This window comes from Lampetra planeri, chromosome 5 (genome assembly GCF_965212315.1).
Source record: "Lampetra planeri chromosome 5, kcLamPlan1.2.h2, whole genome shotgun sequence".
NCBI lineage: Eukaryota > Metazoa > Chordata > Hyperoartia > Petromyzontiformes > Petromyzontidae > Lampetra > Lampetra planeri.
In genome coordinates, this window is record NC_136111.1 from 11,457,688 (window position 1) to 11,482,232 (window position 24,545).

At 43.3% G+C, this 24,545-nt stretch overlaps 2 protein-coding genes across 3 annotated transcripts in view; one reads left to right on the forward strand and one right to left on the reverse strand.

Annotated features, from left to right (window-relative positions):
- LOC144718862 (transmembrane protein 235-like) overlaps window positions 1-7,402 on the forward strand; it is a 42,546-nt gene extending 35,144 nt beyond the window's left edge. Inside the window, exons 4-5 of the mRNA XM_078594435.1 lie at window positions 82-305; window positions 7,300-7,402. Of these exons, the coding sequence (XP_078450561.1) occupies window positions 82-305; window positions 7,300-7,377 (302 nt within the window). The 3' untranslated portion in view covers window positions 7,378-7,402. The remainder of the gene's footprint in view (window positions 1-81; window positions 306-7,299) is intronic.
- Window positions 7,403-8,297: 895 nt separating this feature from the next.
- On the reverse strand, window positions 8,298-24,428 carry LOC144718860 (actin-related protein 2/3 complex subunit 1A-like). 2 transcript variants are annotated; one of them, XM_078594433.1, is made up of 10 exons: window positions 24,170-24,428; window positions 21,396-21,500; window positions 20,632-20,736; window positions 19,352-19,574; window positions 17,967-18,074; window positions 15,914-16,120; window positions 13,525-13,600; window positions 12,885-13,078; window positions 9,175-9,265; window positions 8,298-8,732 (listed from the first exon to the last, which is right to left on the reverse strand). In XM_078594433.1, the coding sequence occupies exons 2-10, from the start codon at window positions 21,457-21,459 to the stop codon at window positions 8,694-8,696; spliced, it is 1,107 nt and encodes a 368-aa protein (XP_078450559.1). In that variant the 5' UTR covers window positions 21,460-21,500; window positions 24,170-24,428; the 3' UTR covers window positions 8,298-8,693. The 2 variants fall into 2 exon arrangements, with proteins under 2 accessions (XP_078450559.1, XP_078450560.1); XM_078594434.1 differs by lacking the exon at window positions 24,170-24,428 and adding an exon at window positions 22,825-23,621.
- Window positions 24,429-24,545: the final 117 nt, after the last annotated feature.

Below are 24,545 nucleotides of genomic sequence, written 5' to 3' on the forward strand. Positions count from 1 at the left end.
GGGCCCCTTTATAACGTACGCTACGGGCCCCCCACACAAGCTTCGTCCGGCACTAGTCGCCACGCTGTGTGTCACCCGCAGCCTCCGTCACGCTGGTGGGAGTGAGCGTTTACTGCGCATACTCGCAGCTCGTCGCTCACACAGCGCAGCTCATCAGCCCCGAGGTGCTGCACGGCATCACCATCGCATTCGGCTGGTCCTTCCACCTGGCGTGGCTCTCTTGTGCCCTCGAGGCCCTCGCTGGGAGCCTCTTCCTGCTCTCCACCTGTGCCACGGCCGGAGGCCAAGACGCGCCTCGCCGTCCGGTGATCTTCTTTCACAAATAACACAAAGAAATACTAAGACAAAGACCACCCCCCCCCCCGTGTAGGCTTAACAAGATTGTTGGGGCAAGTGCCGTTAGCGAGTATCTATGAAGGTTGGTACGGTACACGCCCGACCGCCTTTGTCTCCTCCCAGGGGCGATGTTTACACACCACCGCACCAGATACTTTAATTGAGGCTGAGTCGACCTAGGGGAGGCCCAGGATCGGTTCAGATAATCGTCACTAGTGTTGGCCGTGAGCGGGAATCGAACTCGGGTCGCAGCATGTTTACTTCTCCCCACTAATACATATAACTCGCCACACAAACAAGCGTTCGTTGATTAATTGTTTTGGTGCCACCTTTCAGTGGTACTTCTATACATTTTCTATTATATATATTTTTACCCTTTTCTGGTAGTGCTATATATATTTTTTTCCTTTGTAAGGTAGGGTTGTTGATAAATGTGTGGAGATGACCAGATAAATGTGTGGAGATGACCTCATTTACTTGATACAGCAAGCGTGCTGTGACGGTTCCACCTGAAGACGGAAGCTTGTGTTGCCTCCGAAACGTCGTGATTTTTATTTTATTTTTATTTTACTTTTATTAATTTTAATTTTTTACCTACGTGACTTTACCGAAAAAACCCAAGAATATGATCAGGTAGTTGACTATGTGCTTCAGTGTTTTACACATTCTCACATTGTTCATAGGATTTCCACCTCCGAGGAACAAACAACTGGCGATATGATGGGAAGAACATCTCACAATACCGACAGAAGGGAGAACGTGTTAAGACTGCATGTCTTGAGCGGTGTATTATTATTATGATGCAAATGACAGACTGGGGCCTCTTTAATGTTCTGAGAAGACAAATCAATAAAAAGCTTTATTTTACCAGCCAAACTTACTATATGCCACAACACAAAGATAACGTTTTAAAGCAGCGGTAAAATATATGTTGTTTTTATTCAGCGGAGACGCATGAAACTGAACACGTGGCGCGCTCGGCTGTTCATTGCACCGCTCCGAACCGGCTTGAATTTGCGTTCCGAGGCAAAGCTGTGCAACAACGCGATCACTGTGGCCCTAGCGAGACACAGGTGGACGTGAGCCAAGCGTAATAGCTTGCCGTAGTCGTAGAAGTGTACTCGCTCCTCTTTGTAGTGACCTCGAAGCGAACACGAGCAGAGCGACGTCTGCCTTGAACTCCGCTCTGTCCGCATCCTGTGTCCATACAAAGCAGTGAATCGAAAACATTCCTCCATGCACGACTACCCGCTATTTTGTCGGCATGCGTCACGCATTCCGTGTGACACACGCGTGCATGTTTTCTCACGTTTGTTTAATCTAATGACCCGTTTTTCCCCCCTTCACTAATGGGTGCTGTTTGAATGCCACGGCTAATTTATGTAGCACACATGACCTTTTTGGCAAAATGCTTGCTTAAATTGCAATTGTGTGTGGGGGGATCGGCCAGTTGCTTTCGTAATTAGCGACGAGGTGCCTAGTGTTAGCCGAGGGCATGCTTTAATAGCCTGCCGATCTTACGTGCGCATACAGAGGGGATCTGTGCTTTTACAGGTCCACAGAGCTTAAATGTGATTTACTACCATCACCATAATAGAAACGATAACGTGTGGAACTGTATTTGCATAAACATGCATATCCACTTGTATATGCACCAGGGTTAATGCACGTGCACAGTGAATGAACATGTGCTCATTTGGGTTGGGTGGTGCAGTGGTTTTCGTGCTGCACTTTTAACCTGGTGGCCCGAGTTCGATAACCCTGCTTAAGCTAACGTCAGCGTCAGTGGTGAGGGAGAGCACACTGGTCCTGCCCCCCCCCCCCCCACTGGTCCTCCCCCCCCCCCCACACTGGTCCTGCCCCCCCCACACTGGTCCTGCCCCCCCACTGGTCCTGCCCCCCCCACACTGGTCCTGCCCCCCCCCCCCACTGGTCCTCCCCCCCCCACACTGGTCCTGCCCCCCCCACACTGGTCCTGCCCACCCCACTGGTCCTGCCCCCCCCACACTGGTCCTGCCCCCCCCCCACACACACTGGTCCTCCCCCCCCACACTGGTCCTCCCCCCCCCCACACTGGGCCTGCCCCCCCACACTGGTCCTGCCCCCCCCCCACATTGGGCCTAACCCCCCCCCCCCACACTGGTCCTGCCCCCCCCCCCACTGGTCCTGCCCCCCCCCCACTGGTCCTCCCCCCCCCCCCACACTGGTCCTGCCCCCCCCACTGGTTCTGCCCCCCCCCACTGGTCCTGCCCCCCCACACTGGTCCTGCCCCCCCCCACTGGTCCTGCCCCCCCCACACTGGTCCTGCCCCCCCCCACTGGTCCTGCCCCCCCACACTGGTCCCCCCCCCACACTGGGCCTGCCCCCCCCCACACTGGTCCTGCCCCCCCCCCCCACTGGTCCTGCCCCCCCCCCACACTGGTCCTCCCCCCCCCCCCACACTGGTCCTGCCCCCCCCCCACTGGTCCTGCCCCCCCACACTGGTCCCCCCCCCACACTGGGCCTGCCCCCCCCCCACACTGGTCCTGCCCCCCCCCCACTGGTCCTGCCCCCCCCCCCCCCCCACACTGGGCCTGCCCCCCCCACACACACTGGTCCTGCCCCCCCTACACTGGGCCTGCCCCCCCCCCCCACACTGGTCCTGCCCCCCCACACTGGTCCTGCCCCCCCCCCACACTGGTCCTGCCCCCCCCCCCACACTGGGCCTGCCCCCCCACACACACTGGTCCTGCCCCCCACTACACTGGTCCTGCCCCCCCCCCCACACTGGTCCTCCCCCCCCCACACTGGGCCTGCCCCCCCCCCCCACATTCATGAACTCATCTTCACCAGCATGCTTAGTATGGTCTAAGAATCCGCATGACCGACATGGCATAGAGAGGGCTTCATTCAGCAGCGTGTTGAAAAGAAGGGCTGTCATGTATTTTATGGACACAGCAATCCATCGCCAACCGCGGCACTCATGTACACCCGGTTTATTATCTGTGTAGTAGTCACTTCAGAGACACTAATAGTAGGAGGCACACACGTTTAATCTACACTTCCACAGTACAGGGGGTAACTACACACGGGTCAGGACAGCCGGCACTCTGCCTGACCCACGACGCCGAGGAGGTGAAGACGGGGAAGAAGACTTGCGTAGACGACGGGTTCCATTCCAAACGACAGCCCCGACCCAGCGTCGTGACCTCCCTTTTATCCTCCCTAGCGTGGCCTGGCTCCGCCCTCGGCCACGCCTCCTTCTGGAACCTACCAGAAGGGTCTGGGCTTTGTCCCACGTGTCCCCTCTGCCACCTTTACCCTACAACCCTTACCCCAGCCTATCACATGCCCTGCTGGCAGACCGGCTGCTGTGTCCTCAAATCCCCCCTCTCTGCCAGCAACCGGCACTTCGCGCTCCAGTGGCACACTTCACCTGCCCTGCTGGTAGACCGGGCTACTACACGCACAATCCCGCTCTCTACCAGTAACCAGCGCTACGCGCCCTAGTGACCCATTCTATGTCACTACATCCGGACAGCAATCCCTCACCAACCGCGGGGGTAAGGTTCCTGGAAAAAGCCATGGTCGGCAAATTCGCGATTGGTAAAGTACAGGGCCTTTGGGAAATAGGGGGTTAGGGGAACCACAGCTGCGGCCAGACTTCACTAAAAACTCATAAAATACAGTACATAACAACATAAAAAAATAAACAGTACACTAACTTTCCATACCTTGATTATTTCGGGTAGAAGTCCATGATTATGACGACGAGATTATTGGGGAAAGGGTGCTCAGAAGGAGGAGGGGCTCAGCCCAGCCTCCCCCTCTTCCTCCGGGTCATCAATGATAGATTAGTGGACAGGCGAGGAGGCAAAACTTTTCTTATTTCATGGCCAGACATCTGGACCTCGAAATGGAAACGAGAATTCTCGTGACCATTGTTGAATTTAGGGCCACCTGTTGAAAATTAACTTTGGATGCAGAGCTTATGAGGCACTTTTTGAAGGAACTTCTTCCAACTACAGTTTGTAGTTATATCTAATTTGTTGATAAAACATTATGGTTTGTTGTTGACAAATCAACAAACCATAATGTATTGGAGCTTAATTTTTTTTAATGTATATATCAATGTTAATATAGTTCACAGTATTTGACCAGTAATTTATGAAGACTACAGGGTGATGTATTGTTTATTTGATATAAAGACTATATCTCAGAAACTAGTTTGGTTTAATCGTGATTTACTTTCAGTATTAAGTAAACAAAAATGTATCTACTATAAGAATATACATTGGAGTTCAACTAACAAAATGATATGCACCACAATAATGTGATGTTTCAGAGTTTTCTGGATTCTACACAAATGCAACTAGTTACATCTTCTGAAAATACAGTTCGGGTTTTGGGGGTAGAAGGGGGGGGGGCACAAGTGCATGTGGGTTTCATTTCAAATATAGCAACATAACCGAACCTATGATCCTCATTTGTCAAGCAGCTATGAGCTGTCTGACAGATTTTCTGCACAGGAGCGACATTGTCAATTCGCTTTGAATGCCCTTGCCTTCGTCTTCAAAACATTCCTGGGAATACGACATATATACAAACCATATAAGTATGGCGTGGGACGTTTCTTTAATCTCCGTTTTATTTGGAAACCAGCTAATGGAGCTCATTAATGAGGCTTTTTCCGAGCTGATAAAGCAAGCGAAGCATGACACCCAACTGGTTACCTAGCAAAATAAGACAGCAAAAGCGTAAAGCAGATGAATTGATGCACTGTATATAGTCATGCGGTTTATATACAAATTGTTGGTAAATTATATATATATTTTTTTATTTTACCAGGTAAGGCCCATTGAGCTATATAAAAAAAATTCAGAAGCGACCTGGCCACATATGATAGCTCAACGAAGTGGCTTATTATGCGGAACTATATAGCAGTCAAATACTCTAAACACATGTTTCTAAATGTGGATGGAAAAACTGGAGGACCCGGATAAAAATTCACGCGACCACGGGGAAAACATGCAAACTCCAAATTAACATGCGTCAGGGTCGGGATTGAACCGACGACCACCTGTATACCAGGCGAGGTAGTTAACATCTCACCACCATGATATACGTTATGTTGTACTTTACCATGGAATGGATAGAGGCCTTCAAAGTGGACTGCCAAGTGTGAAGACAACTACCAGTTAACAGAAGTGTTGAGTGAAACACATCTTTGCCGGAATTGCTTTTTTGAGAGCAATTTCACTCCGTTTCTGAATATAATAGTCAGTGAGCACATTTACAATGATTAAATGGCACCTTTCACGCATGAGTGTTTATTTATTTTTCAGCTCAGCAGTTGGTAAATGTAATGAGGCATGATTTGTTTTAATATAATTGAAGCATGGTATCTTGGAAATTCTGAGGCAGCCAAGGCTTGCAAGTGTGAAGTTGTGGAAAGCATATCACATGAAATGTTTTCTTGTGGGAGTGCTAATGGCAATTCAACAGCACGGTTTGCACTATTTTGGATATAAAAAAAATCAGCGTGATTCTTGAAAAATACCCATCATTTTTACTCACCCCTGCCACAGGAACGTGGAATCTCCACCGCTGACTATGAACAGAGGAGCACCACCTCAATGCTCAGTTTAGCAGCACATCACTCTGATTTGACATTTTACCAGCATGTTCTCTTTCATGCTTCATGGATTTGGCATTCATCTAATATTTCAACATTAATCCATACCTGAAAATACTAATTTTAGTGATGTTTTTCGAAACGGGTTGTACACGTTTTAACATAGGCACCATTGTCTCATGTGCATAATCCGTTTGTGTATAATTTCACATACAATGTTCAGCTATTGTATGCTGTACTTTGCAGGTAACGAGACATACAAATATGTATGTCTCGTTACTGGGTTAGAATGAGAATGTAAGTTTGCACAAGCCCTTTGCTTAAAACTTATTTGCATATTTATGTCATTGCTTTAGGGGCAGTCCATAAATGACGTCACGCGATTTTTGACGATTTTTGACCCCCCCCCTCGTCACAAAAAGTCAGACCTCCCCTCAATTATGACGTCACAAAGCTCTGCCCCCCCCCAAAACCATATTTCCATTTTGCAAATAAAACATGCTTCAAATCGCTTTAAACTATTGTCATTGTAGTGCGTATTTAATGTGGCGCTGCACTGATGTTGTAGGAGTGTTGTTATAACAATTCTATATTTATTTAAAGTTGCGCATTTTGATGTGACGTCACATTTCTCAAACCCCCCCCCCCTCGTCACAAATGTCTGACCCTCCCCCCTAGGTGCGTGACGTCATTTATGGACGGCCCCCGAGATAAATACCATTCATTGTCAGCACCTCGACTGTTGCTTTAATTGCCCAAGTGCTACAAATTATTTTAACAATTAACAGCATCACCAACTTTGCGTTTACATATCCAGATCTAATAGAATAAAAATAGCATACATATTTTTTCACGACCAGATTTCACATTCCGTGTGGGCACTCTCACCTCTTCCAAAAGACGTCGGGGTACCACGGTGGCGAGATGTGAACTACCTTGCGTGGGAGACAGGTCCTAGGTTCGATACCGACGCCTGGAGATTTGAGTTTGCATTTCTCTTCGCGTGGTCACGTGGATTTTTCTCCGGGCCCTCCGGTTTTCCCTCCACATTTAGAAACATGCAATTAGAGTATTTGGCTGCTATAAATTTCCACATAAGCCACTTCAATGAGCTATCATTTGTGGCCATGTCGCTTCTGAAAAAGAGATATATATCTCAGTGGGTCTTACCTGGTAAAATAAAACAACTTTTTATCGTAAAATCAGTGTGAATGAAGACAAAATATCCTGTGAGGATCTCCTGCGCTCACTCGAGTGGAGGCCATTTCACCAGTAGAGGCATGAGCAATTACAGGGCTTGCAACATAACTGTTTAGATATTTTACAATGATAATGAATCATGTGGGCAGAGCAGGTGGAGATGCGGTGCTGCACTGCATGACCGTGCAGCTGTGGAGGCGGAGGGAGGCAGCGAGAGAAGACCATAATGAAGAAAAGGGACCCTGCGCTCATCCCCTCGGCAGCCTCCACTGGCAACCCCAATCAGGCGGTCATGAGAGCTGCATGTGAGGTACCGCTATCATTCACGCTTCATTTACGCCGAATGGTCTGAATGGCACCAAAATGCATGGGTGCTTGCGATACCACCAGCCAATGCTTGCCAAAATGTTCCGAATCCAAGAAAAGCAGATATTACATTGTCTTTTTGCACATAAAAGCAAGTTGGAAAAATAACAATCGCATGTCACTGTATAAACGGATGTGTATACAGTATTAATACAGCCAATGCAAGTGACAGTACTGACGTGCATCCTTTTTTGGCCAAAACTATTCTCATCAGATGAGTACTTGGAGATTGTTCATACCTAGCAAGTTAAATCTGCTTCGATTGAAACATTAAGCCATGTTTTTTCGCAGGTTAAACTGCAGTTTTGTGTCATGTTATATGCGTTCTTCTTATATGGCTCATACTCTTTCAAAGCATTTTTAAATGTGTATTTTATTAAAATGTATATTTCAACAAATAAGCTCAAATGTGGCATGTTTTCCAAAAAGTTGATTTCCAATGTATGCATACAAATAGTTTTCGATTTTGTTATCCCGAAGGTACAAACAACCCACTACTTGGAAACGCCTGCTGTCATTGACAGAAAATTACTGTTTTGCTAATCTTGTCGCCATTAGAGACGTATGCACTCTACTTATCACAACACTCTAGGACGACGATTAGCATTTAATTGTGTTCTATTTAGGCAGATTTTCACTGGAAACAATTAAAGGGGTACTGCACCACCTTTAGAACACGAGCCTAGGCAAGTTAAAAAACCAGCTAATAAAATGAAATACCACCTTGCACTTTTACCAAGGAACAGTGGGTTGAAATGTTGAAAAAAATATAAACAGGTACTGAGTTTCATATTTTATTGTTTTGTAATACATACATGGGTATTCCAATTGCAGTAATACACCTCAATATAGGGCGGTGAAGGGTCAAAGGACAGGGTGGACACAAGTGCTTGCTTCATGCGCCATGGCTGGAGAGGATGCAAGGCAAAAATGGCGTGATGTCCGTTCTTTAGGTCTAGTGTTTCAGCTAGTCGCAGCACAGTGAGTCCCAGTCCATTAAGTATGCAGAATCCTTTCAATGTTCACGTAGCTTCTTTAGTTTTGCAAATTATGTATTTATTACTTTTTATTTAGTGTTCATCTTCAGTTTTTCTGTGCTGAAGTAAAAACACAAGCAATATATTGGAACTTGTTGCAAAGATGGTTAAAAAATAAAACCCCAAAACAGTAGGAGAAATCAGTAGATGTGGAGGCCTTGAATACTTGCTTCCAGTGACTAAAAAAAAGAGAGATAAAAACGCAATTAAAAAAACATAATTTCAAACTGATTACATTTGCCAAATAACACCTATATGTATTTTTCCTTCACCTTAAGTAACCGTGTGAGCAGCATGTACCATTTACAACCTAATGAATAACGCAACAAAAATCTGCATATTGAGCGGAGTGCATGCAATCTTATTTATTCTACGGTATAACAAACTATGAGCTGTGCATGACGGTACATACGAAAAAAAACTTTAAGTTAAATTACTTGTGCTGGAACAGGAACATTTATGGAATAATAAAAACGCCTTCCATCCCCCCCCTACATGTTCACCACAACTCCTGCTTACACTATAGTCTTTTAAAGTTCTGGAGTGTTGTTCACTATAGTCATCTTGTAGCAGGTTAACTAGTTGAAGAAATACTCATCGAGTACCAGCTTAATAATGTACCTTTAAATCCCATATTGCTAAGGCTCCATCCATGCCAGTGGTGCAGAACTTTGTACAGATACTTTTGTCTCCCTCGTATAAAGACAGCTGTCTGCAAAACAGAAACATTGACAATTGTACACACGAGCAACTTCAGTATACATTGGATAATAATGTCATTTTGTATGCAAAAAAATGTTATAATAGACTAATGCCAGAAAAGATATCAAAAGTGAGGCACAATTTTGTTGGAGAGGATGACTATTTATAAACTAATTGGCTTACTAATTAAGAGCAACGTGAATAGCTACAACACATTTGAAATAGACAACGCGTCAGCACAAGTAGCTGCTGAATGCAAACTGCACACCGGCATTGATTTGTGAAAACAAATGCTGAATTCTAGCACGTAAAGATAATATATTGAAGTGCAGTGCTTGGAGGTGTATTTTTCCAGGAATTTTTGCTTTAAAATCTGCACAGACGAAAATGCGTTATCCTTAAAATAACGAGGATGGGATCCTTTTCCAGGCTTGACGGTCATGGTAAAATGTCCATTGATAAAGGGTCTCTGTATGATACAACTCTTATAAATCCTCTCTACACAACACCATTGGCATATAACAGACGATTCCAACGTGCACTATCAGTACTATCAATGTGATATATGAGGAATTCAAATGCAAAGAGTTTTGAAGGTGTGATGCAAGCATACATGACAACTGATAAATAACTGATGAATCTGGCATGAGTAAAACTAAAAGACAGGTATACCCAATGCCTTGATTATAATATCGTGTAGTTCATTTAAAATATGCATGTACAGTGTTCATATACATTTATGATGCAATGACTCCCGTCAGAATTGTTTAAAACACAAATGTACAGGAAAACCTTGCCCAATGTGGCTTTATCAAACGCGTGTTTCGGATATTCACGGTTTACGTAATGAGGTCTGTTTTCCGGAACACGGGGGCGATGTTTTGGCTACACGTGGGTTGACGCTAATATTCTCATCTCGTTGTCGGAAAGTGGTGTCTTGAGAGTGTTGCATCCATTGCGCAATTTATTTACCACGTATTTTTTGTATGTTTTTTGTGTAATAATTTAACACTCAACACGCACAACAGCACAAGGCAAATGTTCACATTGCCGCATGAATCTAGCCATCCAATCATTGGATGCCTAGATGGCGAATCACTAATGTTCAAGTGACAGTGTTAGGGATGAGTGTCGGTCTGGGAATTTAGTGTCGGGGTGAGCGTTGAGTGCGAGTGCCACGGTAAGAGTAATGGAGATGGGGGTTTTGTGTTGAGGTGGTATTGTAAAACAAAGAGTGCACACACACAAGACATGGGAAGCGACTCGGCATCTTTTAGTAAAATAACAAAGGTGGGAATCATGTAGAATTAGTTTAACAAAAAGGGAGTGATCATTTCAGACCCAGGAATGCAACCCTGTCTTTCCCATAAAAGAGTCTATTATTTGTTGAATCCTATTTTGCCCAACATGGCATTTCCAGGAACATAACTCCCATGTTGGACGAGGTCTGCTTGTACATAAAATATGGAAGTTTAAGCACTGAAATAAGAATATGGGTTTAAAGTGGCCTGTGAAATAAAAAAGACAGCAGTTAAGATTTAAAAGTTACAACTAGGTTAACATATAATTTACTAAGCGAAAATAAATTACATTTAGTTGGGCAGAAAATCTCGCAATAACATAAGAAGATAGATGGGCAAATTAATAATGGAATGTAGACCAATGGAGGGAAGGATAAAATAAAAATGACAGGACGAAATTAGAGGGTTTTTTTTGGGTTAGATCGGATAAAGATATAAATGTGTCGTTAAAACCCGCCACCACCCGACACAGCCAACTAGTAAGGGTTGTCACGTAAACAGAACATGCCAATTCGTCACTAGTACAGCACACCGGTGTGTTGGAGAGCAAAGCCACAACATTTACAATCCAAGTACGACGTGTCGCCAGTAATTACAACTAGCTTCATCAGGCGACAGCCAGATTTGTGGAGAAGTCTTACTGTTTTGTTCCTTATATAGAGGCGTAGATGTGGTGACCATGCTTCTGCGCTATTGCGCCACGTGGGGGGTAGATTACTGAGGCAACGTACATTATGCGTTATGCGAGCCCTTTGACCTTCTCCTTCCTGTCTATTGTGTTTATTAAAATAGCCGTACCAACGGTAATCCCGATTGAAGTACGCTGCCCTTTGTTGGCATGTATTTAAATAATGTATTATTTGAGGATTCGCTTCCACCCAGCACTAAGGCGGTAGCTATCGGAACGGTTAAAGTTATTTTTTTTTCTTTCAATTTCGATAGATTCTCTAATTAGTTTTGGCCAGTAGTAGCTGGTTTTGCATAGAACTTCAACATTATAAAAATCAATTGAGTGTCCCTGTTGGCACGCGCATTCTGCTACTGCTGACAGTTGTATTTTGGAGAATTTAATACAGTAGTATCAGCATCGCACTCCCATCCAAGGTAAATAAACCTTCCAAATGTATAGGACAATATATTGATGTGTTTTGTATTATTTATCAATTTGTATTATTGTACAATTGAACCAAGTCCATGGATGTCATTTATGCGTGCATTACAGGATGAATGCTGTGAAACATTAATTTTCTCCCATGTGTTCAGACTAACACAGGAACCTCATCCCCTTTTTCTAATACTAGAATTTCAGCGGGCCTGTGGCCACCTTATTCTAGCTCCTGTGGTGAAATTTTATTTGTGAGGGGTTGACAATTTTTGGATACCTGTTGGGTGAACATTTTACCCCCACATCTGGTGGAGGGGTCCACTTTCTATAACTTTTTGATTCAGGCCTTCTGAAAGGCTTTCATAATTTAGTTGACGGACAAACGGAACACCAGGTTTTTATAATAGATAAACATAGGATATAAATTCGCGAATTGAACTTTCGCACAGATTAAAAAAAACCTAACCCTCGCAAATGTCGAGACCTTACCGTATTTTTTACATGTGTAGTGACATAGAATGGGTCACTAGGGCGCGTAGCGCGCTGGTTACTGGTAGAGAGCGGGATTGTGGGTGTAGTAGCCCGGTCTACCAGCAGGGCAGGTGAAGTGTGCCACTGGAGCGCATAGCGCTGGTTACTGGTAGAGAGCGGGATTGTGGGTGTAGTAGCCCGGTCTACCAGCAGGGCAGGTGAAGTGTGCCACTGGAGCGCATAGCGCGGGTTGCTGGCAGAGGGGATTTGAGGACACCGCAGCTGGTCTGCCAGCAGGGCACGTGATAGGCCGGGGTAAGGGATGTAGGGTAAAAGTGGCAGAGAGGACACGTGGGGAGGATAAAAGGGAGGTCACGATGCTGGGTTGGGGCTGTCGTTTGGAATAGAACCCATCATCTACGCAAGTCTTCATCCCCGTCTCGGCATTGTGATTCAGGCAGTGTGCCAGCCCTCCTGACCCGTGTGTAGTTATCCCCTCTACTGTGGAAGTGTAGAATAAACATGTGTGCTTCCTACTATTAGTGGCTCTGAAGTGACTACTACACGTCATAATGAGCAAGACTGGAGAAAACCAAAACACGAGGGTATGACACTCAAAACTCCACAAGTAGGCCAGCAACCTACTTGATATACTGCCCCCCATGAGGCACCAACTCTGCATGCCGAAGGGTGGGAATCTCAGCATGTGTACGCTCCCACAATGGTGTGGCAAGGGAGGGGCGGAGCCTCACGTGATGCTGTTTTGGTGTAGTGTGTGGAGCGTGGTGTCCTGATGCTCCGCCGACGCCCTCTTGTCCATGTTGCGGAAGCGCTCCATGGCTGAGAGATTGCGTTGCAGACTCTGCTTGGGGATGTCCAGCTTGCTTGAGAAGGACAGCACTCCCCGGTCGTCATGCACAAACAGCAGAGGGCAGCAGTCGTGACCCTGCAATGGGACAGATGCCCGTTGTTTCCCAATATCAAACATTACTGCCCATGTCACATACTTTACCTAGTGAGCTTTAGTAGTGGTGCTTACTACTAACCAGCTGGCTACAGTTTAAAGTGTATGCTAGTATTTTTGGTAATAGGCACAAATGGACAATTGTAATGAACCATTCAATTTCAATCTCTTTTTAAGCCAAGTTAACCGTGGAACGGGATCCCACACATAGCAGAGATGTTATAAACCGTAATATTGCATTATGGGATCGAAAGTGCATACTTTTTCAGAACAATCCTAGAAATTGTTCCAGAAAAGCAAATTTAATCTAGAACAAATCAGTAATCAGAAACATATGCATATAGTAATGATAAGTCCAAAGCTACATAGAAAAATGTATTATAAATCCTATGGTAAATTCAAAGGTGTAAAGGATTTTAAAAACCTACCGCAGATACAATGCTGTTTTCTGTGACAAAAATGATGCTCAACAGTGGAAGAAATTCTGTTTTCAGATGGGAAGACCTGCAGGTTTAGGAAGATTTTAACAAAAACATTGCACATTTAAACAAACACTCGGCACACATGTGGAAACAAGCACAGGCATATTCGGAGCTAAATAACTTGGAATTGAAATTCATATTATATATAAATACAAACACAAAAAATGGCTGTCATTGCTACACTTGCTATTAGAAATTGGCAAATAGAATAAATCGGATATTAGAAAAGTATTCCAAATCCCCAAATTTGTACCCATTTATTTTCAGTGAGCAAAATCGTCCAATCGAATTACACCTAAAGAAATAACATTGCTTTTAGTGTCAGTTTTACCTCTCGAGGTTATTCTAATAACCAGTTCAAACATAATTAAGTATCAGTTTAAACACTCAGAAAGTATATAATCGATTCACTCGTGCAGCTACATTTTTGTCGAACATGGCATGTGCATTTATAGTTTGTTTCTTCTGATAATACATTTTCCATGAATGCCATCATGACTGTTTATAACAATGTTCAAATAATAAACAAGGCAACAAGACTGCAGCATATATTAATTACTTTTATAAGGCTCCCATTCTTAGGTCAATGGGCATCTATGCATTGACAGTATTCATGATTACATTAGAAACAAATGGATATAACATGTTATGAAAAAATACATCATTGCAAAAACAAACATTTCAAAATGTTATGATGTTTATTGACAAGGGAGGAAGTGTGACTGTTTATATTGGGAACAGTTATGCCACTGGATGTCTACTATGCCTAAACAGAAATCCAGTGTCCACTTTGGTGAATCCTTCACAGAAATGTGTCATTGAATATATTTTGCACAAGTACTACTGTATTAAGAATTCAATTATACAATAATCCAATTCAGGCTAAGTAAGTTCATTTTCTGGCTAACATAAGAGGCAAGTGAATTCTGAACAAATCCTTGTAACCCCGACTTCACCAAACTGCACTGACTAGCATGATCACGTATGGTCATACCACCCCCAACACCCAGTGTGGGGAAGGCCCTCATCCAGCAGCACATTTGACAGTCTGAACAAGTACAAAGCAGTTGTGGTAGTTTGAAAATGAATGCCGGCAACCATCTTTGTTGAAAAGCAGAATGCGTCCAGTTGAAATTATAAAGGTGGAAATATGTCCTCACGACGCCAATGGGTCTTTTATAATAGCACTTTAATGCGGTATTTTTTAGAACGTATAAATAAGCTGGCAAAAGACAGGTGTGCATTTAATTTATATATGTAATTTATTTCATAGAACACAGACCCATTAACTATAAATCTACATGCAGAATTTGCTTTAAAACATTATTTTAAAATATGTCCACATGCCTTGGCTGTACACGCTGATAAAGCGTCAGCAAAATAAGTTATAGCTCTAATAAAAATTGTCATTCCAACTATGGCCACTGAAGTGAACAGCCCCGCTGCTGTATATCAAGAACACTAGAAGGTCTACATGGCAAGAATCCACATGGCAACTTTGAGCGATGTGCCAATCCGATCAGCAACAATGGCAGTACTTTGATGAACAATTAAATAAGTGTTAAAAGACAAGAACATTTGTAACTTATATTTGTTGCCACTAAGCTTGTATAAATGAAAAGGAACTAATTAATTTACGTATACAGAAGGGAATTTTTACATTTATGAAAAGAAAATTCACCACATTTCAGTGATTTTTCACTTACAATAGTGAACTTGATAAACCGCATACTCTAAAAAAGTGGATTGTTAATACAGCCACCACCGCCACATCTAGAAACATTTCTTTAAAACACCTCTACAAAATGGTAACGGATGTATTTTCACAGATATAAATTGAATAATTTCTTAAAGTTGAGGACTTGACAATGCACAATGTGTTGGAATCTCTGCAGTTAAACGAGGATTGTGCTTCGTTGGTACAGTTTGATTCCTTGGGAATGCCAAGTGTTGTAGGTATGGATTGTGAAGGGGACGGGAGATCGCAACACAGCAATGGATTGACTGTGTGCAGCTTTGAGTGTAAAACCCCCTCATATGCTTGGGTTTTCTCTGGGTACTTCAGTTTCCTCTCAGCTGGCAATAACTCAAACTGAATTGACCAAGCATCTCATTGGAAAACCCTCCTGAAAGATAATCTTCAGATTAAGTGAAGCTTTTCTGGATAAAGGATAACTTTTTGGGGGGGAAGATTACCAAGAACATTTGTTCTGCAAGCTGCAAAATATTATCTCGTGTACCGTTTTGCAAAGATTAGGCGACGTTAAACCCTTGGCACATTTCATAAGGACTTGATGTCCAGCTGCTGAGCAGGAAGAAGGGTGTACATGCTTACTCCATGTTTCGTGTGGCGTCGGCTATTGAGATGGTGCTGTCATGGCTAACCCAGGCCACTTTGTTTCCAGAGCCTGAGAAGCACACGCCATGAACCCAGCCTCCACCTCCCCCAAACTCCGCCATCATGGACCCAAAAGGCATCTTGATCCCCCAAGGTGTAGGCGAAGGCTTCTCCTCAACCTCCTTGATGTATGAAGAGTAGACTCTGCACACAGCAATGCACACTGTATTTATTTAATTATGCTGCTTTAAGAGTTTATGACGAAAGGTTATACATAGATCATTATCATAAAATTATAACAATTATGGACACATTTATAGCAGATGTAACATTATCTTTGTTTATGCATTGCATGTACCACTAAATTGTCTTGTATTCGTTTGTAGTTACAGTAATTCTGTTTTAATGTATAGTGTATCATGGGCAAACAATGGAGTTATTTAAATGTTTAATATTTAATCGGAATGGCATTACATCTGATGCCAATGCCTAAAATGTATCTCTAAGACTAGATATGTTTTAAATCCAAACTTTAAAGTGTCGATGTGAAGCTGCTGAAAAAAACATTAATATATTATAATAATTTGCAGCCCTTTGTCAATCCACTATGTGGTTGTTTAACTATAATTTACTATGCCGGTGAGTGTGACTGTGAAGACTGGCAGGCAAGACTGGTTCATTCTATATCATTTGTCTTAGTCTTGGCCAAGAATTTAACTGGGGTAACCAGGTTTGTCATGCAGGGTGCAATCCATTGGTCAAGTGCTCCCTCCATTGAGCATATTACACTGGATACATTTTGCTCTTTTATAGGCAACACAATTGCTGCAAGGGTTAAATTATAAGCAGAAGTAGTGATATATGCACTATAAAGCGATAGCTGCAATCTGAGATCAATAACCCTGTGGTCTGAAAGGCATACTTTTCACTGTTATAACGTCTACCGGTATATATTCACTGGGGGTTGCATGCTTAAATTTAAAAGGGCCAGGCTACAAGTAACTTGAAATAATTGTGTGCAGTAAGCGGTTTAGTCCAGCATAATTATATTGAGTGGCAACGGCCAGTCTACAGGGCATTATACAGCAAAGCTATTGGTGATGAATGATACAACACGATATCGGAGAAATGTAGCTTTATATTCTTGGTTCTTTCAGTAAAGTTACGTAGAAGAGAAATAATAAAAATATAAAACAATAAACAATTCTCACGACGTTTCGCCTGCAACACAAGCAATAATCATCATGCTGTGGATTTCACACCTGATGATTGCTTGTGTTGCAGTTGAAACGTCGTGATAATGTTTTTATTAATATTTTTATTATTTTATTATTTCCCTTCTACGTGACTTTACCGAAAAAACCAAGAATATGAATCCCTGCAGTCACGAAAGCTTTAAATCTAAATTTAAATGTAGCTTTGTTCACACAAAATATGTTTTTGTTTTTTGACAAACTAATTACATTAATGGACAAGATGGCCCAGTAATAATATTTCTAAACATCTATATTTAATTTTAGTAGGTACACACATTTATTTTGCTGTGAAATGAAATAAACCTATTTCAGTCAGGGGAATAAACCCATTGAACATTTAACTATATCAGAATTCACAATGAAAACACATTTCCAGCTGTTTGTGTAGCCAAAATGAAATGCGTTTAGTTCCACCTTTAACATGTCCAGCCCTTTTGTCAGTGCACTGATGGATGATGGTCTCCCTATGCCATGCATGCCATAAGGGTTATTTGACCATACTTCCCCATGCTGGTCAGTAACGGTTTGTGAAGTAGAGGATCATAGACATGGAAGCAGACAATAAAATAATGTCTCTTGCTGCACTGCCCTCTACTGCCCAATACGTAGCACCATATCCTTTTGACAAAATGTTCGAGCATGTCGCCCCTGTTGAAGCGATATCCAGGCATCAAAAAGCAGAAACACCTTTTTTAAATTACATTAGCACATTCAACATGAAAGGGATTAATGAGCAACTGAGGACAGGATCACATTAAAATTATCACTTTCTGAAAATGCCACTCAGTACTCACCGGCATTTGAAGTCACAAGAGCCTGCCACTAGCAAAACATTATTGGGATGCCAGTCAAGGCTCAGCACTGTCGATCGAATCGGCTTCTTTATGTGTTTGCTCACCCACCTTAAAAATATACAACATTGAATTAGGCATGTAGCATGTACTGATGTCTCCTGGGGAGAAGACAATGTAGTGTCATATTAAAGTAATAGGGATCTTGTGCTCAATTGCTGTATGTTGTTGACTACTGTGTGCAAGACATGGCAACGAAAAACTTCTAAATAAATACTAACTGAAAAGCAGAAATAGTAACGTTTGTACATTTTACATTCAATGTGTAATTTGGATATACAGGGTGGCCCAAAAGTCAGGACACAAGGTTATTTCATTTATTTTAACACTGGCATTAAAACATTTTTCTTGTTTATTCTTGGAGTTAATATGTCGTCTATCAATATATATTTTTCTACTTTTTCCGATATTTAAAAATATAAAGAACATTAACTGAAGATGAACGAGTACTGAAGGTGAATGAGTATTGGTGTATGCTTAGGGCAGCTGTAAATCATTTAAAAGTCCTAAATTAATTCAAAAGAGAATTCATGCACGCAATAAGTTTAAACATTTGTTAAAATAAATGAAAAAACCGTGATTTATTAAAATGTATAAACCTTTTGTCCACGTTTGGGCCACTCAGTAGATACTGTCTGGATGTAAAGAACACTGATATTACAGTATTTATATGTCATTTAATATAATACATTGTATTTAAAAGTGAAATCGCAATGATTAAGGTCCTGATTTACATGTTTTCTAGAGCCAACACATTCCATATATCATAAACTATTATAGTAAATGTTCTGCATTTTGCCAAACCACCTGCTGTATGAAGGCCTCCTCATACCGTATGTCAACGGTTTGTTTGACCATATTACACCGCAAAAGTTATTACAATTTGAAGGGAACAAGAAAAACCCGGTTCACATGACTTGCCACTGATGTTACCCACTGCTGGAATTCAAACTTGTTTGACCAATGGTTAGTGCACTGTGCGATGGACAAAAGAAACAGAAGTTCAATATCTGGCCATGGCTAACATCAAACGGCATGTGATGGCTGAAGCAGTCCTGGGCCTTCTCCCTCCCACTTTACCATCCAGCACTGTCAAGTTTAGTGAAGTATGGTCAAACAACCACCTGACTGACACGGTATAGAGAGACCCTCACCATATGTGGATTGACAATGGGCTGTAAACAAAGGTACCATTAACGTCATAAACTACACAAAAAACAACCTGAAGACCTGGACACTAGTGTGTGATAAGTGTTCTTAAAAGTACAACACTTTGCCTTATGGAAAAACCTGAAGCAAATGCAACTGAAGATGCACCAATTCCTCACCAGTCATTCTCCTGCTCGAAGTAACACACAGAGATGAGTCTCGCGCCACTGCCAACAGCAAATTTGTTTTCCCGTGGTGACCACTTCACGCAAGTGGCTGCTCGGTTAATACGGAGGATGACCAGTGTTGGTTTCCAAATGCCCTCTTTGAGCGTCCACACGTACGCATTGCGGTCGGAACCACAAGTTACAATGCGATTGCTCCGTGATGCCCAGTCAATGCCTTTTAAACGATAAATTAAACAACATTTTACAACAGAATGACCCCCATGACTGACATGGTGCGGCAAGGCCTTGATCCAACAGTGGATTGAGAGAGCTGTGAATTATTATTGCTAAAAGAACATGACAATTTTCTAAACCAAGGTTTGTTTATTTTCTGAGATTAAAAAGAATATACTGCTTATAGTCTCCCCAGACATGCTAAGATGCCATGCAACTCCAAATATAAATGTGTTTTACTTGGACTGCTATGGTATTAAGAACAGTCAAGGGTACTGAAAATGTACTTTCCCACCACATAATAGAACATGCATACTAGCACACATACGCACAACATCGGGATAAGACAAAACATGTTTTGGAATTTGTTCGATTAAATCATGTTTGAATGAATCATTTTGATGACTAAGTATGCAAATAACTTACCTTACATGTCTGACTCACTTTTTACATAGTCAAAGTACATTTTGTTTCGTTTCTTTTATTGAAAATTAATATAGTAACATATTCCCAGCACAAAGTCTCAACTAAATAGTTTAAATTTCTAAAAGTGCAAGAGAAAACTATCTATTGTAGGCATCCTCTGAAGAAGGCCTCTTATTTAAATTAAATGTATTAAACAAATTATGAACCACAATACAAGTAAATCTCCATTCATCATATTTTTACCCTCAACCAAATAAGGACAGAATTTTAAAAGGTTACTGTTGAAAAACTGTGCGCTATGAAACCTAATTAGTGTAGGAATCGAACAAGAGATGTAGGTCAACTAAGAATGGTCAAAAGAAGCTCGGTTGAAAGAATGACAAATTATTACAAAGAGCAATGTAGAGTATTGATCTTATAGAAGTTAGTGATAAGGCAACATCTTTCGGAAAATGCTGTGCATCACTAGTGAGATCTAGGGAAAGAGATCGAGAAAGCGAGACAACAAAGTATCTGGACAACACCTTGAAGTAGAGGTGGTTTGGTTCACAAGGACACAGTGCAGCATATTACAAGATACAGGGGGCAGGAAGAGAAAAAATTAAGGCTGACAGGTCAAGCAATATACTTACCAGTGATGTGACCATTATGCTCCTTCAATTCATGCACTTTACTCCACTGGCTCCCATTCCTCTGATAAATGTGAACCTCGTGATTATTTGGGCTGATGGCGATCTCTACAGGGTAAATCACAGAATTGGTATCATTATCTTCAAAACACACGACATTTAAGATAATCATTGCAATACAATTAAGACACACTGTCATCATATGAATAGCAATGTATGTGCTTTTCTAATTATTTTAAGCAATCAATTAAGTGGAGAGTTTAAATCTCAAAGCGAGTAATTGTCAGATTGATATTAAAGCTATATATAAAAAACGGTTTGATTGTGATTATAAATGTAAGTAATCAAACGTGTTGTAACTTTTATATTAAATATAATGTAGAATAATGATTCATATACACCCACTTGACAGTATTATACAAAAGTAAAAAAACACTTTGGTTGGTTTATGGCATAGCAGACGTGTGCTTCCTCAATGTCACATTCATTGCTAAGCATGAAAGAAAACAGTTGTCATTCCCGTGCCGAGCTGGATGCAAATGTCACAACGCCAGAGTCTATGTATAGTATTTGGCATCGGGATAGTTTATGTTTTCCTTTGCATGACCTTCAACATAAATCCTGAAGTGAAAAAACAACACAATAGCTACTCGTGTTGACCTCGGGCAGCCTTCTACTTAGCTTAAAAGTGATGAGAACTTTCAGAATGCAAAAGTTGCTAACTCTCCCAAGCGAATTTGAGGCCAGAATATTAAGCTTGTGCTTACGTGTGCGGTCGCTGTTCCACGCGTGACAAGTTATGGGCTCCAGAAGAAAGCTGTACAGTGACATTTTTATTTGCTTTTTAAATGGTCACTCGGCGAGGTGGCTTACTGCAAAAAAAAACACAGAGCACCAACAAGGAAATTGTTAAACACTTAAGTCGCATCACAATGTAAGCAAAGTCAACATAAAACTTTTGAATAGTTAGACAAGCACAGAGTAGTGTACACAACCGGCAGGCATTAAGTTACAACCGGCACCTGGGTGGGTGTTTTGCTCAAACACGTCTTTTTAGGGCGGGTGTGCCGCGTGTACAGAGTTGCCACGGCTGCGGAAAAGCATTCATGGGGGCAGAACACACACAGCCCTCATTCCCCTCCTCTCCTTACCCCTCTCCTCTTATTACTCTCCTAATTTATCCTCCCCTTACCCCCTTTACTTATTCCCCTCAACACTCACTCTCCTCATAGATCTCAACCGACTCCCACTGCCTCCAACATCGCATTAACACATGACTGTAACTGTTAAACTTATTCCCTCTGCCCTCACTCCCATCGCTCCCACACAACGTGAATATATTTATACTCGTTATTCAATCCCCCTGTCATTACTTTTTATGCCCTCTCTTCTCAACCCCTTTTCCCACTCTTATCGTTTCTCCCCAAACTCATCTCGTCACTCCCTCTCTCCTCACTCCCACACACAACTCATCTTTCCCCCGATTATCTCTATTTTAATTTGCCCTGGTTCTCTACATTCAATCATCATGTCTTCTATCCTCCCCTCCTCATTGCCACTCTCCAAACTCCACATCTTGAGCAATGAGAAAACGTATCCGAGAACATAGCTTTGTCCGAACACAGCAATATCCGAACATAGCCACGGCAGGTGCAAACACCTTTTCCACGCGTGTAAAATAAGCGAATCGCCCAAAAGGCAAATGTGAGGCAAAAGTGGAACACATCGTGACCTCGTGTCTACTGCGAGCCTTCTCCAGGGGGCACGTGGTATTCAATGTCTCTGAAGCCATAAGCTGGATTTTCAACTTACGTTAGCTATTAAATTAATAACACCGTTTGAGACGAGGCTCAAAAGAAAGCTGTCTCTGGTGTGGACCAATCAGTTTCAAGGTCAATGAATATATTATCAGAGTATATTTTTTGTTTGCATTCTGACCACAAGCATTGTGGTTAATGCAGACATGATTCCTTGTAAAAAGTTTCAGGTTGGTGTTTTAAGATCTTAACACCTGTTATGTTGCCAGAAAAAAAGGGTAAAAACCTATTATCATATTAAATTAATATCCACCTTATATCTCGTTGCTCCTACACCATTTTACTCCGCTTCCTACCTCTCCCCTCCACAACTGCTCTCACTACCCCCTTCACACCTCAACCCACTCTCTCTCTGCTCACCGGGACACCATTTACTTACTGCAACTGCTCTCTCTTCACTCCGCCTCGCACTGCACGTAACAGTGCACTTTCGAATACACGCGGCCTGTGTCGCTGCCACCCGTCCCACGAGGTGTTCGGTCGTTCGGGCCCCACGTGTTCCTCCCCCCCCACTGCCTCTTCACAGCCCAAGCCGGGGCCAATGTCCACGGGCCGGGGTCGCCACACCTCCAAGGGCCGCTTCGGTGAAATTAACAGCGATGCGGGAGAATGTGACGACTCACCGCCCCACTCCCCCATGCACGCAACTCTTGGTTGGATTCACGACTCGGGATCACGAGTACGATGCCTTCCTTACGTCGTCCACCCACGTTGGTTTGCGTGGAGAAGAATCCACACAACCGTGAGCACTGTGGGTGACTTTAGTCAAAGTGCTGCGGCGAAGTTTGGGCTTCTGCGTTGGGCGCGACACGATTCGTCGATTAAATATGTTCTACACTAAAGGCAAGGTAATGTATCCAAATCTGACGTATGAGAATGATGTAGTTTATTGTTCACAACGATTCCTGACAAAACATAATTAAAAATAGATTTCTAAATATAACTTAACACTGAACAGTGAATATCAACTCTTGGAATGGTGAATCGTTCCCAACCTATGAAACACAGTATTGTACAACTTACAAAAAACTAAAGAATCGATGTAAACCTCAAACTTGCGTAACGCCGCGCTCCGCGTCTCTCCCGTGTCGGCACAGGTATCGACACCAACGCCCCGATTCCGCACGTCTCCACACAAACCTTAGCGCCCACGAACATTATACGAACATCTCCTTACGATCCGCGTAACCTGCTTCAGTGGCGTGGCGTTTGACCTCTCCCCCACCCCTGCCATACACTGCACCGTCGATTAAAAAGCGAAGATCGCTCGTGGTTAGAATCTACAAGTCGAGCGCATCAACCCGGGGATCGATTCTTTCGATAAATCGTTGCATTTTTCTTGTTGCTCAGGCCACTCTTACGTGTTGAGTTCATGTTGGGTTTATAATCACTCGCTTGTTTTGCCTCTATGCGATAAAACAACCCCGTGTGTGAGTGTTTATATAGAGAGCGCGACCTCTCACTGGACACTCCATGCACCGCCCGCCCGGGGAATCGACGATGACGTCACCGCGAGGCCTAGACGCCCTAGGCCCTCACGGCCCCCCCAACCCCCCCTCATAATCACCTCACAACCCCCTCACGACCCCCCCCCCCCCCATAACAACCCCTCATCATAACCCCCCATCACAACCACCCCCCATCACAACCCCTCACACAACCCACCTCCACCCCCCACTTCACGTAACACATCCAAATCCGCGGCGACGGCGCAGTTCGCTTACCGCGGGGGACGTCGCCGAGATTCTGCCGCGTTCGCTGTTTCCGCTGCCGCCTGCCCGCCGCCGCAGTCGTCGTCGTCTTCACCGAGGGGCCACCAACCACCGCTGCTGCTGCTGTCTTTTGTCCGCCGAGGCGCCGTGTTTACATTTCGCACCTCGCATGCGCCGCCACTGCCACCACTGCCATTGCCGCCGCCGCCGCAACAAGCACCACCACCACCACGTGGGGTACGGAGTGCAGCCAATCGCGCGTCGTCGTGGAGGCACCACGTGACGTTGAGGCGACGTTGTGGGGGGTGAGGGGCGGAGCTAAATATCGGGGGGCGGGGCTGATGGTGAGAGGGAGCGGAGATGATCGTGGTGGGCGGGGCCGCCCATG

Excerpts from the sequence above, each read along its gene's own strand:
- LOC144718860 (XM_078594433.1), bottom strand. The coding sequence starts at position 21,459 with ATGTCACTGTACAGCTTTCTTCTGGAGCCCATAACTTGTCACGCGTGG. Across the intron at positions 20,737-21,395 it reads GTGGAACAGCGACCGCACAC|AGATCGCCATCAGCCCAAAT; the intron begins GTAAGCACAAGC and ends TTTACCCTGTAG. Across the intron at positions 13,079-13,524 it reads AAAACAGCATTGTATCTGCG|GGTCACGACTGCTGCCCTCT; the intron begins GTAGGTTTTTAA and ends GTCCCATTGCAG.